Below are 18,211 nucleotides of genomic sequence, written 5' to 3'. Positions count from 1 at the left end.
GGGGACATGCAAGGAAAATAAAAAACAGCATTTTAGCTTGTACATGATTGGATGATAAAATCAGCAGAGCTTCCACTCATTTCAGATCTACCCCTAATGCCGCGTACACACGACCGGACTTTACGGCATACTTGGTCCGGCGGACCGGAGTCGGTCGGACAATTCGATCATGTGTGGGCTCAAGCGGACTTTTTTTCCCCAAAAGTTCGGCAGACCTAGAAATGAAACATGTTTCAAATCTTTTCGACGGACTCGAGTCCGGACGAAAAGTCCACTCATCTGTATTCTAGTCCGATGGACAAAAACAGACGCTAGGGCAGCTATTGGCTACTGGCTATGAACTTCCTTGTTTTAGTCCGGTCGTACGTCATCACGTACGAATCCTTCGGACTTTGGTTGATCGTGTGTAGGGAAAAGTGGAAAAGTCCGCCGGACAAAGTCTGCCATAAAGTCCGCTCGTGTGTACGCGGCATTAGATTGAGAGCGACTCCACTTCCAAGTGTGCTTTCAGTGCAAAGTGGATTTGCCTTTCGTAAATAACCCCCATTGAAGCTGACCCGCAGTTAACACTTTATAAGTAGCTACAGCAAACTGTTTTTCTTTTGAGGGTTAAAATGTTACATATATAAAATCTGATCATTGTAAGCACACCTGTCAGTAGTAAATGGTTTAGCTCAACCCTGTAACTGATAAATCTGCAGAATAGCTTGTTAAAATAATGGAAATAAAGTCTATAAAAGAAAATAAATGCAGCCATCACATCTAAGAATGGGTAAGCTGAAATATATTAACTGTTTGCTTTTAGTTTTATGCCACTTTAAAGCTAAACATTGGGAAAAGTAAAAAATGACCCCACCACATATACACACACACACAATGCAAGGGTTACATGCTTGTTTTTTTTCTTCTAGAGGGAACTGAAAAAGCAGTTATACTTAGACCCCTTTCACACTGGGGTCGCCCGGGCATTAGCATTAAAGCGCAGCTGGTGTTAGCGGCGCTTTTCGACCACTAGCGGGGCACTTTTAACCCCCACTAGCGGCCGAAGAAGGGGTTAAAAACGCCCGTGTTGTGGCACTTCTGAAGCACTTTTCAGGCACTTTGGAAGCGCTACCCATTCATTGCAATGGGCAGGGGCGTTTTGGGGGCACTGTATACAGCGCTCCCAGACCGCCCTAAAGATGCTGCTTACAAAACTTTTTCTAACGTCCCTCAAGTGCACCACCCCACTCGAGCTTTCACATTCGGCGGTATAGGAGGCAATTTTTAGGTGCTTTACAGGCACTATTTCTAGCGCTAACACACCTGAAAACTGCCTCATTGTGAAAGGGCTCTAACCTTATTCCTCATTCCCCCAAAAGCCAAAGCTCTTCTCCTCTCTGTGAAGCTCCGGGCTGTGGAAGGGCCCTCGACATCCTCACTTATAATGCAGGATAGCTAGTCCTGCATTATACATGATGAAGTTATAGTTCCTGGTACTTAAAAAGCAGCAAAGAGGCTTTGAGGGATTATTTGTGCAGCTGGGAGGAAACCTGTGGGTGTAAGGGATAAGGTAACTATAGTTGTTTTATGTCCCCCCTAGTCAAAACACGCATTTAACCCTTGACTGTGGAGAGAGCCCCATTGAACTGCTAGACATTCAGCTTTAAAGTGTTACTAAAGGCAATTTTTTTTTGCAAAATAACAAACATGTTATACTTACCTGCTCTGTGCAGTGGTATTGCTCAGAGTGGCCCCGATCCTCTTCTTCTCAGGTCCCCGGCGGCGATCTTAGCTCCTCCTCTTCTTCTTAGGGTCTACCATAGCCAGCTGTTGGCTATAGGAAGAAATGTAGTCCCCGTACTCCTGACCTGTGTGTCTACAGAGCCGCACTCCAAAGACTTACACAGCTGGACTTAGGCCCCCCCCCACTTCCTCTTCACTGCATTTGATTGACAGCAGCAAGTGCCAATCGCTCCCGCTGCTGCTCGAATGCTGTGTAAAGAGGAAAAGAGGGGAGAATAGATGCAGCCGTGAACAGCACTGATCTCTTCTCCCCTCTCTTCCCCTTCACACAGGGAAGAGGGGAACAGGGAGACTGAAAACGTTTTTTACCTTAATGCAAGCAAAGGTAAAAAACGTTTTTAGGTTTAGTAACACTTTAAGTCATTTTGAATCATTTAAGTGAAACAATCATGAAGTTCAAAGAATTGATACCTTTGGATCAATATATGCGCCAGGAAAATAACATTTTCATGGACAAATCAGTAATCTCAGTCTGCTTGTTTTTCAGTGCAGTTTTTTCTGTGAATATAGATATATGGCAGTTGCCATCATGCTGGCACCACTGTGATCCTGACTTTTTTGCCCTGTAAGCCCCTGACCTAGAATACATGTGCAGAATGGCAACTGAAATTTCTTTGGCTGCATGCTTGTTCTAGGTCAATGTGTCACTAGTTAGGACAGAAACAGGATGACAGCCACAGAGATTACATATTTCATTTAATTTGTATGTAATGGCAGCTGCCATAATACTTTCCTCAATGGAATCCTTTAAAATGCATCTGTCACATTAGCTGATTTGTGCAGTACATCATGACAATGTATTACAGTGGTAAGCAGTTAGCCTAATTTAAAAGCTTAAGTTTAGGTATAGTTTCATTGGTCCAGCTTGGATCAATGTAAGTATGTGTATCTAATACCTGACTCATTCCTGTCTAAGCTGCAAACCACTGCAGTAGTTGCCATTACTACAGTGATAGCAGCAGTCTTGCAGATCTAGTGCTGAGTGTCTGCCCTTCTGCATAGTAAACACAGGGGGTCACCTGCTCAGTACTGCCACCACTCAGAGAAATGCAAGGCGTTCTCTGATTGGATGAGGTGGAGAGGCAGGATGGTGATGTCATATTGTCCAATCAGAGAAAGCCTTGTATTTAATTAAATACAACTCTTTTCTGAATAGCAAAATCAACATTTTATCCTCTGTGTAGCAAAATGGGAGGCCTCCAAAACCTCTCTCTTCAGCTCTCTCCCACATAGAGCCAAGTTTAAAGCAGCATTTAACCATCATTGCACAGTTGTTCTTTAACTGTAGCTATTTATTAGTTGTTAAAGTGATTGTAAAGTCTATTTTTTTTTTTAAACAAACATGATATACTTACCTGCTCTGTTGCAGTGGATTTGCACAGGGCAACCCAGATCCTCCTCTTCTCAGGTCCCTCTTCTGTGCTCCTGGCCTCTCCCTCCTGTCGCGTGCCCCCCAAAGCAAGCAGTTTGCTATGGGTGCACCCGAGCCAAGCTGTAGCTCCCTGTGTCCATTCAGACACAGAGGTGTGTTTCAGCCCCACCCCCTCTCTCTCCTGATTGACTAACTCACTTTGATTGACAGCAGCAGGAGCCAATGGCGCCACTGCTGTGCCTCAGCCAATCAGGAGGGAGAGTCTTGGACAGCTGAGGGCCTCGTGGACATCGCTGGATAGAGATGGGGCTCAGGTAAGTATTAGGGGGGCTGCTACACACAGTAGGCTTTTTATCTTTATCTCTTTTATAGAATGCATTAAGATAAAAAAAAAAAAAAAAAAACTCCTGTCTTTAAAACCCCTTTAAAGAAAAGTTATTTTCTTTCTAATTTTTTTTTTTTAATGTTTAAAACAATCACATATTCCCTTTAAAGCATGCCTGTGCTGTGTCTCCCTTTGCTGGGCTTCCCCAAACTTGTGGTCAGGAAGCATGCACTGTACAGGTGAGCCTACACACCAGGACTATATAATAGAAATATATTAAATTAGTTGTCCAAAGCAATATTGAAAAACAAAAGTCATATGATACAACTACATGTGTAATTGGGCTCTGTTTGATCCGTTGACGACCCTGCACAAACAGAGGATGGTGAGGAAAAAATGCGTTGGCGATAGAATAAGCTTTAAGACAGTAGCTAGGGAAAGAAAAGGTAATTTGTGGAGTGTGAGTGAGTAGTCCAAACAGAACATATCTTTTCAAATGTTTCCAGGCAGTCTCTACTTATGCAAGTCAGTCGGTATAGTGGGAGGACACCATTAATTGCTATAATCAAATTAGCATGGAAGGGGAGTACAAGTTTATATTTAACCAACTGTTTTCCTATGCCATTAGAGATGTCATAAAAGATCAGCAAGTAGCTGTATTTAGGAATTCCGGGGTCAGTTTGCATGCCAAGCAGTAGTTGTAAGAGGTCATGTCCCAGGAAGATGCCTGTGACTCTACTGATTTTGGTGACAGTTAGGTCCACAAAGTAAGGACCACTGGACAGCTACACACCAACCATATGCACTAAAAAAAAGCCTGCTACAGCTTGACATTTATAACAAGTGTCTGGAACTACTCGATTGATTCTGTGCAGCCTTCAAGGAATATAGTAGACTTGATGCAAAGACTTAAATTGCTTGTTGAGATCATTAATGTGGAGTATTGAATAATCCTATCATCTCAGTCTTCCTCTAGGAGCACAGGAATGGCAGTTTTCAATTTGTGGAATAACTGAGAAAGTTTCAAGGTGTCTTAGCCCATGACATGTAGATTCAGGAATGATAGTGGTTTTGGGAGGCTAGGTTGCATTTGTAGCAATTCCTTTGAGATGGGAATGTAGACCGCATAGTATGCCTAACCTATATCTACAAAACATTAAATTGGGCAGGTTGAAAGTTGATTTTAATGTGTTGAAATAATTATAAAGGAATGTGGTTTCCACTGTTCCACCTGCACCAGAGTGTACCAATATCTCTTTTAAACGTACCGACAAAATGAAATACCAGCTGAGACTTTAAAAGTACACATACACATGTCTTGTATTCTTTAAAATCCAAGACAATTTATTTTAAAGATTCATTAAAACATATAAAAGGCTCATTTTATAATGGCTGGTTCCAATTATATATACAGCAAGAAAACCTCCCTATCTTATCATCATAGTATGTATAACACATGAAAGTCAGTTGTTTGTCTTTAAATAGCATAACTAGCATTATTTCAAGATGTCATGGATAGTGACTTCTCAACCATTTCATGAACTATGGGTTTACGCCTCTAAATAGAGATGGGTATGGTCTCAAATGCTCTGGAGGTAAGAAAGAACAGATGTGGAGACATAAGTCAGATCTGTTCTGTAAAAGCTAATTGGGTCAGGTGTTTCCAGCTCTGGACATCAGTTAGATGTCCATCCAGACAAATCAGATGCCTCTCAAGTAGGGATGAGCTTCGAGTTCGAGTCGAACTCATGTTCGACTCGAACATTGGCTGTTCGCAAGTTCACCGAACAGCGAACAATTTGGGGTGTTCGCGGCAAATTCGAATGCCGCGGAACACCCTTTAAAAGTCTATGGGAGAAATCAAAAGTGCTAATTTTAAAGGCTAATATGCAAGTTATTGTCATAAAAAGTGTTTGGGGACCTGGGTCCTGCCCCAGGGGACATGGATCAATGCAAAAAAAAGTTTTAAAAACGGCCGTTTTTTCAGGAGCAGTGATTTTAATAATGCTTAAAGTCAATCAATAAAAGTGTAATATCCCTTTAAATTTCGTACCTGGGGGGTGTCTATAGTGTGCCTGTAAAGGGGCGCATGTTTCCTGTGTTTAGAACAGTCTGACAGCAAAATGACATTTTGAAGGAAAAAACTCATTTAAAACTACTCGCGGCTATTGCATTGCCGACAATACACATAGAAGTTCATTGATAAAAACGGCATGGGAATTCCCCAAAGGGGAACCCCGAACCAAAATTAAAAAAAAAAAATGACGTGGGAGTCCCCCTAAATTCCATACCAGGCCCTTCAGGTCTGGTATGGATATTAAGGGGAACCCCGGCCAAAATTTAAAAAAAAAAATGACGTGGGGTTCCCCCTAAATTCCATACCAGACCCTTCAGGTCTGGTATGGATTTTAAGGGGAACCCCGCGCCAAAAAAAAAAAAAAAAAACGGCTTGGGGTCCCCCCAAAAATCCATACCAGACCCTTATCCGAGCACGCAACCTGGCAGGCCGCAGGAAAAGAGGGGGGGACGAGAGTGCGGCCCCCCCTCCCTCCTGAACCGTACCAGGCCACATGCCCTCAACATTGGGAGGGTGCTTTGGGGTAGCCCCCCAAAACACCTTGTCCCCATGTTGATGAGGACAAGGGCCTCATCCCCACAACCCTGGCCGGTGGTTGTGGGGGTCTGCGGGCGGAGGGCTTATCGGAATCTGGAAGCCCCCTTTAACAAGGTGACCCCCAGATCCCGGCCCCCCCCCTGTGTGAAATGGTAAGGGGGTACATAAGTACCCCTACCATTTCACGAAAAAAGTGTCAAAAATGTTAAAAATGACAAGAGACAGTTTTTGACAATTCCTTTATTTAAATGCTTCTTCTTTCTTCTATCTTCCTTCATCTTCTGGTTCTTCTGGTTCTTCTGGCTCTTCTGGTTCTTCCTCCGGCGTTCTCGTCCAGCATCTCCTCCGTGGCATCTTCTATCTTCTTCTCCTCGGGCCGCTCCGCACCCATGGCATGGGGGGGAGGCTCCCGCTCTTCTCTTCTTCTTTTCTTCTCTTCTTCTTTTCTTCTTTTCTTCTCCGGGCCGCTCCGCAATCCATGCTGGCATGGAGGGAGGCTCCTGCTGTGTGACGGCGCTCCTCGTCTGACAGTTCTTAAATAACGGGGGGGCGGGGCCACCCGGTGACCCCGCCCCCCTCTGACGCACGGTGACTTGACGGGACTTCCCTGTGACGTCACGGGGAATACCACAGGGAAGTCCCGTCAAGTCACCGTGCGTCAGAGGGGGGCGGGGTCACCGGGTGGCCCCCCCCCCCGTTATTTAAGAACTGTCAGACGAGGAGCGCCGTCACACAGCGGGAGCCTCCCTCCATGCCAGCATGGATTGCGGAGCGGCCCGGAGAAGAAAATGAAGAAGAGAAGAAGAGAAGAAAAGAAGAAGAGAAGAGCGGGAGCCTCCCCCCCATGCCATGGGTGCGGAGCGGCCCGAGGAGAAGAAGACAGAAGACGCCGCGGAGGAGATGCTGGACGAGAACGCCGGAGGAAGAACCAGAAGAGCCAGAAGAACCAGAACAACCAGAAGATGAAGGAAGATAGAAGAAAGAAGAAGCATTTAAATAAAGGAATTGTCAAAAACTGTCTCTTGTCATTTTTAACATTTTTGACACTTTCTTCATGAAATGGTAGGGGTACTTATGTACCCCCTTACCATTTCACACAGGGGGGGGCCGGGATCTGGGGGTCACCTTGTTAAAGGGGGCTTCCAGATTCCGATAAGCCCCCCGCCCGCAGACCCCCACAACCACCGGCCAGGGTTGTGGGGATGAGGCCCTTGTCCTCATCAACATGGGGACAAGGTGTTTTGGGGGGCTACCCCAAAGCACCCTCCCAATGTTGAGGGCTTGTGGCCTGGTACGGTTCAGGAGGGAGGGGGGGCCGCACTCTCGTCCCCCCCTCTTTTCCTGCGGCCTGCCAGGTTGCGTGCTCGGATAAGGGTCTGGTATGGATTTTTGGGGGGACCCCACGCCGTTTTTTTTTTTTTTTTTTTTGGCGCGGGGTTCCCCTTAAAATCCATACCAGACCTGAAGGGTCTGGTATGGAATTTAGGGGGAACCCCACGTCATTTTTTTTTTTAAATTTTGGCCGGCGTTCCCCTTAATATCCATACCAGACCTGAAGGGCCTGGTATGGAATTTAGGAGGACTCCCACGTCATTTTTTTTTTTTAATTTTGGTTCGGGGTTCCCCTTTGGGGAATTCCCATGCCGTTTTTATCAATGAACTTCTATGTGTATTGTCGGCAATGCAATAGCCGCGAGTAGTTTTAAATGAGTTTTTTCCTTCAAAATGTCATTTTGCTGTCAGACTGTTCTAAACACAGGAAACATGCGCCCCTTTACAGGCATACTATAGACACCCCCCAGGTACGAAATTTAAAGGGATATTACACTTTTATTGTTTGACTTTAAGCATTATTAAAATCACTGCTCCTGAAAAAACGGCCGTTTTTAAAACTTTTTTTTGCATTGATCCATGTCCCCTGGGGCAGGACCCAGGTCCCCAAACACTTTTTATGACAATAACTTTCATATAAGCCTTTAAAATTAGCACTTTTGATTATTCATGTTCGTGTCCCATAGACTTTAACGGTGTTCGCATGTTCGAACGAACTTTTTTCCTGTTCGCATGTTCTGGTGCGAACCGAACAGGGGGGTGTTCGGCTCATCCCTACTCTCAAGGAAAGGGATGAAGTTTAATCAACTTGGGAGAAGGAGTTATAATAACAATCTTTTCAGTGGTATACTGAGCCACCAAGGACACTAGTTGGTGCAGGTTTTTAATGTCAGCTGGGGAGAGAGGAAGGTGAATAAAGCCCAAAGATCACTAAATGAACATTATATACCGTATACCAGCATGAAGAACAATATACCTCCTTTTAGGGTCTAATTTAGGATTGAGGAAATTAAGGGCGATTGCCTTGTAAACAAGAAAACTCACCTCCCTGGCATGAGAAAAAACGACAGCATAATAGTGATGAATGCAAAGATATTTTTTAATAGAGTAAAATACTATTAACTTGTGTTGGTAGAATGCAAAGCTTTTGCTAGGGAGAAAGCCCTTGTGGGAGGAACAGTAGCTTTGAATGGAAAGTTTCTGTGCTGCCCAGGAGTACCGACACATACAATGTTAGCATGAGGATGTTGTCCAGAGTGGGGACGAACACCAAGGGGGCTGTGATATGCCTCCTGGGAGATTCAGCAGGGCAGCATAGCCACCCTACAGCTGCTAGTATTTACACCAAACTTTATATTATATCTATCAAAGCCTATTTTTCTACAAAGGATGGCTGCATACAAAAGGGATCAGGAAATAAGCACTAGGATAAAGTATAATATATAATAGCATATTTATTTTATTTAATCGACTGTCTGATATCACTTTAAACATATTCATAGATATGTTCAGCTAGTGGCATCTATTGTAGAGAACCTATAGATATTGTGGTTGCAATTACTACCTCATCTGCCCAACCCAATTATGCATTAAATCAAATTCTTGTTCATTTTGAATATCTAATTATGTGCAGATGGAAGAGGTAAACAGAAACTTGCTTTTTACATGATTGGATAACTGAAGTGAATATTCAATTTATTAGGTGAAGTTTCTAAATTACCTGAGTAAATTAGCCTCTATTAGGGCGTACACACGGTCGGACTTTGTTCGGACATTCCGACAACAAAATCCTAGGATTTTTTCCGACGGATGTTGGCTCAAACTTGTCTTGCATACACACGGTCACACAAAGTTGTCGGAAAATCCGATCATTCTGATCGCGGTGACGTAAAACACGTACGTCGGGACTATAAACGGGGCAGTGGCCAATAGCTTTCATCTCTTTATTTATTCTGAGCATGCGTGGCACTTTGTCCGTCGGATTTGTGTACACACGATCGGAATTTCTGAGAACGGATTTTGTTGTCGGAAAATTTTATCTCCTGCTCTCCTACTTTGTGTGTCGGAAAATCCGATGGAAAATGTCCGATGGAGCCCACACACGGTCGGAATTTCCGACAACACGCTCCGATCGGACATTTTCCATCGGAAAATCCGACCGTGTGTAAGGGGCATTAGAGTTAAAGTTACTTTTTGACTCTCCAAATGGAAGCTTGTCCCTAGGTTGGGAACAGCAGGACAATGTTTAGGGGACCATGTTTTTATACTGAGTATTCCACATTATGTTTCTTTGTGCATTAACATTTAATACAACTGGCTTTAGAATGGCATCCTTTCCAGATAATCCAATGTGATGAAGTTCACAATTCATTTTGAGACTAGGTAATCTGAAAATATTTCATAGTGCATGCCATTCCATGTTGCTCAGCTTTAATATTTAATTTCCTCTTCACTAATGCAGTTTGGCATATGCTGTCATTTTTGTGAACATTTATACATTCAAAAAGTTGTTTTCTGACCTTGTATCTGCACTGTGGGTTCATTTTTATGATGACTCACATATAAAAGTATTAATCAATACCCCTTTTCTTCAAATTACATTAAAGTCTTTTTTTCAGTATGTTTCCTTTTTGCCCATCTTCATTGTGCTGGTTTATGCTGCCATTTGTGTTTGGCTTGGTAGGTGAAAGATGCATTTTAAAGAGGTAACATAGTGATGGAGAAATAAATACTTGTTTGGAATAACTTTGCCTACATCGTTCTTCACTCAATACCTTTCTAAATTTGAGCAGATAGAAATGCCTTACAGGCAAATTCTTGCAACTTTAGGGATAGTTGGAAACCACAACCTACCTTTCACTTGTTGCTCTAGCATTCTGTTAATAAATATATTACTAACATATCAGCTAAAAATCATATGACTAAACAAAGAACATTTTTCCATGTTTATCACTAGCAATTCACCAATTTACATCCTAAACAAGTCCTGATAGACCATACAGTAAAACAGCAATAGCAAATAAAACATGCAACTATATCATAACACATGAAGCAAACATTTTCATGAGTGGGGTCAAGCTTGGAAGTAGTATATTTTCATGCAAATCATTTAAACGCCAAGGCTGAACTGCTTTCAAGTCCTAAAATAAATTTGCAAATACCAATATTTCTACTAAAGTAAAATAAGTAAATTAAATAGGCAAAATCATAAAAATAATAATTGTAAATGTTTGAAAATATTTTTATAACATATATATTTATATAATGTTACAAAGATAACATTACAGCTTTATTTATTTTTTTGTTTTACAGTACACATTAAATGCTATGATTCTAACGTAATTTTTTTTGAAGGTATATTTTGAGAACTTTATTGCTAAGATGTGGACATTAGAAATATATTCCATACATTTTACCAGTTGCAAGTACCAATCAAGTGCATACTGAAAAAGACAAATACACAGCATATTTCAAAGCATTGACTATAAATATTAATATATAATTTTAATAAATATAAATATACAAGTTGTAAATTTATAAATAATGTAGATATTAAAAATTAGATTTTTCATCAATAGAATATTTGTTCTTCAATACACTAAAACAAGTTTATCGTTAAAATTATAATCATTCGTTATTTTAAAATACAATGCATGTAATGTACAATCTAAAGAATTGTTTTTATATATATTTTACTATAATAAAACAAATATTGTTATGTTAAAACTGATACAAATCCAATAACTGAGTGTAAACTATGTACTTTTGTATTTCTAATAAAACAGTTTATTTGTCTTACAGTCCACATTGATTGGGAAAAAAAAAGTTAAAGAAGAAGAAAAAGAAAGGAAAATGGCTATTCATTGAAACATGCAAGAAATCTGCATTTTAATGTTAGGCTTGGCAGTCTTAATGAGACCAAATTGGGCAATTGTCTCTGATGGTATATATGTAAAATGTGTAATCACCTCACTTTTTTGGACCCTACCTAGTGCTCCATGCCAACAAATTGACTTCATCCCACATGAAAGATGATGAAATATAAAACATTTAACTCCACTCCAGTGCTATATACATTTTATAGTTTTTACATTATGGCATGCTAGCATGCATGCATCATTAATACATAAAGTACGTACTGTCTTTTGAATTCCCAATACTGGATCCACCATTAGGAAGTGTATTGCATTGATCAGTTGTATGTAAACTCAAATGACTCTCCACTATTAGTGGTCAGTATTATATGAGCCATTTAGTATACTTGCCTGAGAGAAAAGAAGACTGCAAAGCCAGTCAAAAATGTATATCATTTTTGAAAGAAACCACAGAATGTGAATGAAAGATCAGCCTTAGTGTTTAAACGTTATCTCACCTGGAATGACAGAGATAGTTTTCAAAGCTCGGAGAACTCTGAATGTTCTCAGCGCTGAGACATTCCCAAGGTCCACAAACTCTGTCACATATCTGTAATAAGGGAGGTCACACACAAACACAATGACAAAACACAAAACAACTACAACAGGAAGTACGTCACAGGGCCTAACCAACACCTAACATCCACTGCAGGCCACCTTACCTGGAATTACAGATATAGTTTTCAAAGCTCTCAGAACTCTGAAAGTGCGCAGAGCTGAAACATTGCCTAGGTTTACAAACTCTGTTATATACCTGCAGAATCAAATCAGAGTTACTTGTAATGGTGTGGATGGATAAGTGTAGACCCTACATTATCCAGATTGATCCTAAGGAAATATTTTAAAATTTTACGTGGCCTATAGCAATTCATAGGCAAACCGATGTGCTTCAAATAAAGTTTATACAACTGGCCGATGTTAGAGATAATTTTGTATCCAAGTATGAGGTTAGTGGCTCATAATTTCATAACCTAGACTTTTTAGGAGCCTGATAAAAAGCAAAGATTTTATTTTAAACTGCATAAGTACTTAGTTACTGAATGGAAATGGCCTCTTAAGACAGCATTTGACTCATTCAATGCTATTCTTTACAGTTTGGAATTTGTAAACTGTTTGTTTACTATCGGCAATGGGTGGTACCATGTGTAGCCAACGCCCATATTCAATTTTCTTGAACTTTCACATTAAAATGAAGTCTTTTTAGAAAGAAACTATAGTTGACTCGAGTGGTTTGGATGTGTCATTGCCATCATCGCGTGTATTATTTCAAAATCTGCACAAACCTCTAATTGGGATTTTTAAGGCAATGCAAACTATTAATTTAGGTAAAAAATCATTTATTTTACATATAGATATAAATACAAAGGGCAAAAATTGATAAATAGAACTTCATCATAGTACAAACATTACAAAATATTAAAAATCACAATGCATATTGAGAAAAATGAAAGAAAGTGATACATCATACTACAAGGTACAGTCACCTGGGCGAGCCTTTGTGTCCTCTTTATTGAAGTAAGTCTCTGACCTAGGAATAACTTGACATCTGCCTTGGGAGCTCATACATATATATATATGGGGGGGGGCTTTTTATTACCCCTCTTTTTCATATATGTTTTATACAGCCATCAAGTATTTATGCTTGGAATGCCATTACAGGGATCTCTTACTATATCCAGCCATCTTGTAGAGAATATATGGCAGCTTGGGCTAGTTGTGGACTGGAACCTCTCACTCTGACACTGAGAATGCATTACTTATTGCCCATTAAATGCATATGAAAAATGTAAGTGGTTTAGCAGTCACTCTGTTTAGTCACACTACATGGGATATATGTATATAGCTTATAACATTGTGACTTTGATTTTGCCTAGATTGTGATACAATTTTCCCTGAAGAAGATTTTTCTTCAAATATGTATGTTGAAACGTGTTGGAATTCTACTACTTGATGCCACTTTTTTGAACCTGCGGTGACTGTATCTTGTAGTATGATGTATCATTTTCTTTCATTTTTCTCGATATGCATTGCGCTTTTTAATATTGTGTAATGTTTGTACTACTATGAAGTTCTAGTTATCAATTTTTGCCCTTTGTATTCATATCTATATGTAAAATAGATGATTTTTTACCTAAATTAATAGTTTTCATTGCCTTAAAAATCCCAATTAGAGGTTTGTGCAGATTTTGAAGGAAGTCTCTTTATATCCATAAGCTCAGACACTCACAAACTGATGGTTCCTGCCACTGCTATACCTGGAGTTGTATGTTGAAGAAGATCTTTGCTTGAAAGCATATGTATCCTGTCATTGAAGGTCTCCTTCTGAAAATGCTAATCATTAGCATAAAGTGATATTAAAGGCTTTCTTCTTTTCTTTTTTTAACAAACTTATCATACTCACCTGCTCTGTGCAGTGGTTTTGCACAGAGCAGCCCCAATCCTTCTCTTCTCAGGTCTCCTGCTGACACTTTTGGCCCCTCCCTCCTACTGAATGTCCCCATTCCCAATCCGCGGCTCTGTGTGTCCAGTCACACACAGAGCCATCGCTCTGTCCTGCCCCTTCTCTCACCTCATTGGCTCACTGTCTGTGAATGACAGCAGTGGGAGCCAATGGCTCCCACTGTTGTCTTAACCAATGAGGAGGGAGAGTCCCCGGAGAGCCGAGGCTCTTGTGCACATCGCTGGAACGGGATGGGGCTGGGGAAAATGTAAGGGGGGCTGGAGGGACTGATGCACAGAGAAGGTTTTTTTTTCTTCATGCATTAAATGCATGAAGGTGAAAAAAATCTTGTGCCTTTAGAATCACTTTAAATACATTCTAAGCTAAAGAATATGTAAACCCAACATTTCGTATTCCTGATATGTGCCTGCTGTACCGAATACTTGTATTGCTTCATTTGTGTAAAATATCTGCTTTGCCTGCCAGTCCCTCTGCTTTCCTATTAAAAACTGACCACACTAAGCAGAACACGTTGTGGTTAGTTCTCTAGCTATGTTGGGAACTCAGCCTGCTCTTCTCCAATTATCAGACTTGTTCTGACATGCCCCTCTGCAGAGCCTCTCACTGGGAAGATTAGTGTACTGCTGTTTCCTTTCCTTAGCTCAGAACAGAGAGAATGTGATCACTTATTAAAAAGGGAAAAAGGGTATGTTTAATGCTTATTTATATCTATACACGTTTTTTCCTTTCATTTCTAGTTTACTGAATGGGTTGTATTACAAGGTGAGAGTTTACAATCACTTTAATGAACTAGAAAATTATAAGGATCAGGGGTTCACTATGATATTACTTGCTGCTTTATATCACAGACTCAAAAAGTATTAAGGCCAAGCAGTTAGCATTTTCAAAAGGTGGCCAACAATGTCAGCCTCCATATTTCTCTTAGCACAGATCTCCTTACAGGAAGGGGGAGCCAGATGAGATAATGGTAAAATATCTTGCACTTGAATATGACAAGGTTTTTAATCTGAACTCTCAAATCATTCATCACAGATTTGGGTCACTTATCTTTATAGAGTTACTAAAAAAAATGTTTGTCTGATTTTTGCCTCAATTATCTTTAAATTTAAAGTAAAATGAAACATGTTTGCTTTGTTGACAGTAACTGACACAAATATTCTTAATTTTTACAAAGCTTTTTTTTAAAAAGTAAGGAAGGTTATCATTTAACTTACAGAATTGGAAAACATTTTATAATGTCTGAAACAGAGTAACTGGGGAGATACAGTCTGGTCATGGGTTTAAATAAAAAATGTTTTCTAAGAAGAAAACCTTGGACTAAGAAAAGTCAAATATGTTCTTTATAGAACACAAGATTGATATGTGTATTAAAATGGCTTTCTGCATTTGTGCAAAGTGTAGGAGTGTTAGGCTGGATGGTAGGCTGACAAGGCTTTTCCATATCTCAAACATAGGAAAACAACACATATTTAAAATAAGCAAAATAGCTTAAATGGGCACACTAATACACACTTGAGAAGGAATCAGCTACATATGGCTTCATTTGTTAACACAAACTAGGCAGGCCAGTATTAGATTGGGACTTAACAGTAGCCCTGGAATGCTCCCTAGTAAATCAACCCAAGGCCAGCACATTATAGTTTGGAGGGCCAGAGTTATAATGTGAATAGGCTGGAATTACTTTCCATAGTTTTAGATTTTATCACTGAGTTGGAGCAGACAACCGAAGATTATATGTCACCAACATTCTCAGACACAGCAGCTTTTTCAGGCAAATGGCAGAACTTCCAGGCTTGCAAAAGCAAAAAAAATTTTTCTGTAGGGAAAGACTATATGTACTGTAAATCGAAATAAAGGAAAGTACAGTGCCTTGAAAAAGTATTCATAACCCGTAAAATTGTCCACATTTTGTCATGTTAAAACCAAAAACGTAAATGTATTTTATTGGGATTTTATGTGATAGACAAACACAAAGTGGCACATAATTGTGAAGTGGAAGGAAAATGATAAATGTTTTTCAAAAATAAAGATGAAGATTTGGCTGCTCAATGACCAGAGCATTTTTTGGGATACGGCACTGCGTCGCTTTAACTGACAATTGCGTGGTCGTGCGACACTGTACCCAAACAAAATTTACATCCTTTTTTCCCCACAAATAGAGCTTTATTTTGGTATCACAAACACATCGGACACATCTGACACATTTTTGGGATGATTGACAATTATATAGCGATCAGTGCTATAAAAATGCACTTATTTCTGTATAAATGTCACTGGCAGGGAAGGGGTTAACATAGGGGGCGATCAAGGGGTTAACTGTGTTCCCTGACTGTGTTCTAACTGTAGGGGGAGGGGACTGACTAGAGGGGATGACAGATCGTGGTTTCTAGCTATTAGGAACTCACGATCTGTCTCTCCTCACGGACAGAACAGGGATTTGTATGTTTACACACATGCGTCCCTGTTCTGCCTCTCGTGCCAACGATCACTCGTGGCCAGCGGTCATCGCGACCATTTGCCACGAGCATCGGCACCCCCGCAGTGCAGCAGGCACGGGCGCGCACCTGCTATCCCGCTTAAAGGAGCCGACGTATAGCTACGACGGCTTGCAGGAACATACCGACTTGCCGCAATATAATGACGGCAGCTGGTCGGCAATGGGATACGCTCTATGCTAAGATCCTGGCCCACAGACTCCTCCACATCTTACTTACACTGATCAACTCAGACCAATCAGGCTTCACCTCAGGAAGACAAGCATCGGATGCCACACGTAGGGTTATCAACATCATCCAATATGCAAAATCCTGTCGAGTCCCTTCTCTGCTCCTCTCTTTGGATGCGGAGAAGGCATTCGACAGGATACATTGGGGTTACATGACACACACTCTCAAAAGATTTGGCTTTGATGGACCCATTCTTTCTGCCATTCTAGCCCTCTATTCGTCACCCTCTGCGCAAGTGTACACATCAAATATTTTATCCCACCCCTTCCACATCTCTAATGGAACGAGGCAAGGGTGCCCCCTGTCTCCCTCAATTTTCAATCATCTCATAGAACTCTTAGCTGAGAAAAATCAGAGCACACCCAAATATCGCATCTCCCTTAAGGACAAATCCCACAATATAAATCACTTTGCAGATGATATCATCCTGTTTATAAACCTCACCATCTCAATCTCTACCCCATGCCCATGATATTCTTGACAGTTTTAGCCGAATCTCGTATTATAAGGTGAATTGTTCAAAATCACTCATACTACCAATAAATAGGGCTGCCCCCTCACCTCCAATCTCAACTGAAATCTTCCTTTCCCTACTCATGGAGTCGAGATAATATAACCTACTTGGGACTTCAACTAACAGCAGACCCATCAAAATTAGCAGATGCGAATTACCTACCGCCGATAGATAAACTAACTAAAAAAAACAAACACTTACCTAAAGTCGAATTATCCTGGTCAGGTCACCTGGCCTCATTTAAAATGCTTCTACTCCCTCAAATTTTGTACATTTCTCGTACACTCCCCATCCCGCGCAAACCTACGCACCTCCGATAACTGAACTCTCTCCTCAAACAATATATCTGAAGTTCTAAACGACCCAGATGTTCCAAAGCTCTTCTAACCAAACATATATCTGCAGGAGATATGGGGTTCACTGATTTACATGATTACTGCCATGCATCTCTACTTACCCAACTCAAGACATGGTTCACAACCACATCAGAAGCTCCCTGGCGCAACATCGAGCAAGCTTTAAAGCCCTACTTGGGACCCGCGCTCCTTGTTACTACTTGACATTTGGAAACCCTTCTCCCTACAACACCTCCCTCTAACCATACAAGCCTTGTTAATAGCCTGGAGAGACTTCCATAGATCCATATCCCCACCCTCTAAAACAATTGAAGTTCCCATCCCTATTGACATTTTACCAAAGGCAATCCCCAATATTGCACTCCTTAATTGGCAGAAAAAGGCATTACTCACGTTGCTGACCTATTTCACAACAACCGCCTTAAGACTTTCAACACTCTTAAAACTCCACCCAGAGACAACTACAAATACTATCAAATCTCCCACTTTCTAGGATCCCTAAAGATCCACCACATATATCTCTATGATACATTATGGAAATTCTATACATCACCTATATCCTCCAAAGGCATCCCCCTTTTCTACAATCTCTTCCAGCACAAACTCACCTTTACTAAAATCTCCCCCTATCAAAATGGGAAGCTGACTTAGGTAAAATTTTTACACACCTGCAATGGCTAACTGCCCTCAGAACAATATACAAAGCATCCAAATGTGTTAATCATTGGGAACTTTCCCAAAAAATAGCACTGCAGTGGTACCTTATACCATACCGGATGCCCAAAATCTCCCAGACTAATTCCCCTCTGTGC

At 40.9% G+C, this 18,211-nt stretch overlaps 1 protein-coding gene across 5 annotated transcripts in view; it reads right to left on the bottom strand.

The window, feature by feature from the left end:
• The window catches only part of SCN8A (sodium voltage-gated channel alpha subunit 8), a 279,033-nt gene that overhangs the window by 145,058 nt on the left and 115,764 nt on the right, over positions 1–18,211 (bottom strand). For 3 of the 5 annotated variants that reach the window (XM_073613696.1, XM_073613693.1, XM_073613695.1), the window contains one exon: positions 11,801–11,892. In XM_073613696.1, coding sequence (XP_073469797.1) covers positions 11,801–11,892 — 92 coding nt within the window. Of the gene's footprint in view, positions 1–11,800; positions 11,893–12,004; positions 12,097–18,211 lie in introns of all 5 variants that reach the window. The other 2 variants (XM_073613692.1, XM_073613694.1) reach the window with 1 other exon arrangement.

The sequence above is a fragment of the Aquarana catesbeiana genome, linkage group LG02 (genome assembly GCF_042186555.1).
Source record: "Aquarana catesbeiana isolate 2022-GZ linkage group LG02, ASM4218655v1, whole genome shotgun sequence".
Classification (NCBI taxonomy): Eukaryota; Metazoa; Chordata; class Amphibia; order Anura; family Ranidae; genus Aquarana; species Aquarana catesbeiana.
This window is presented reverse-complemented; position numbering and strand designations above follow the sequence as displayed.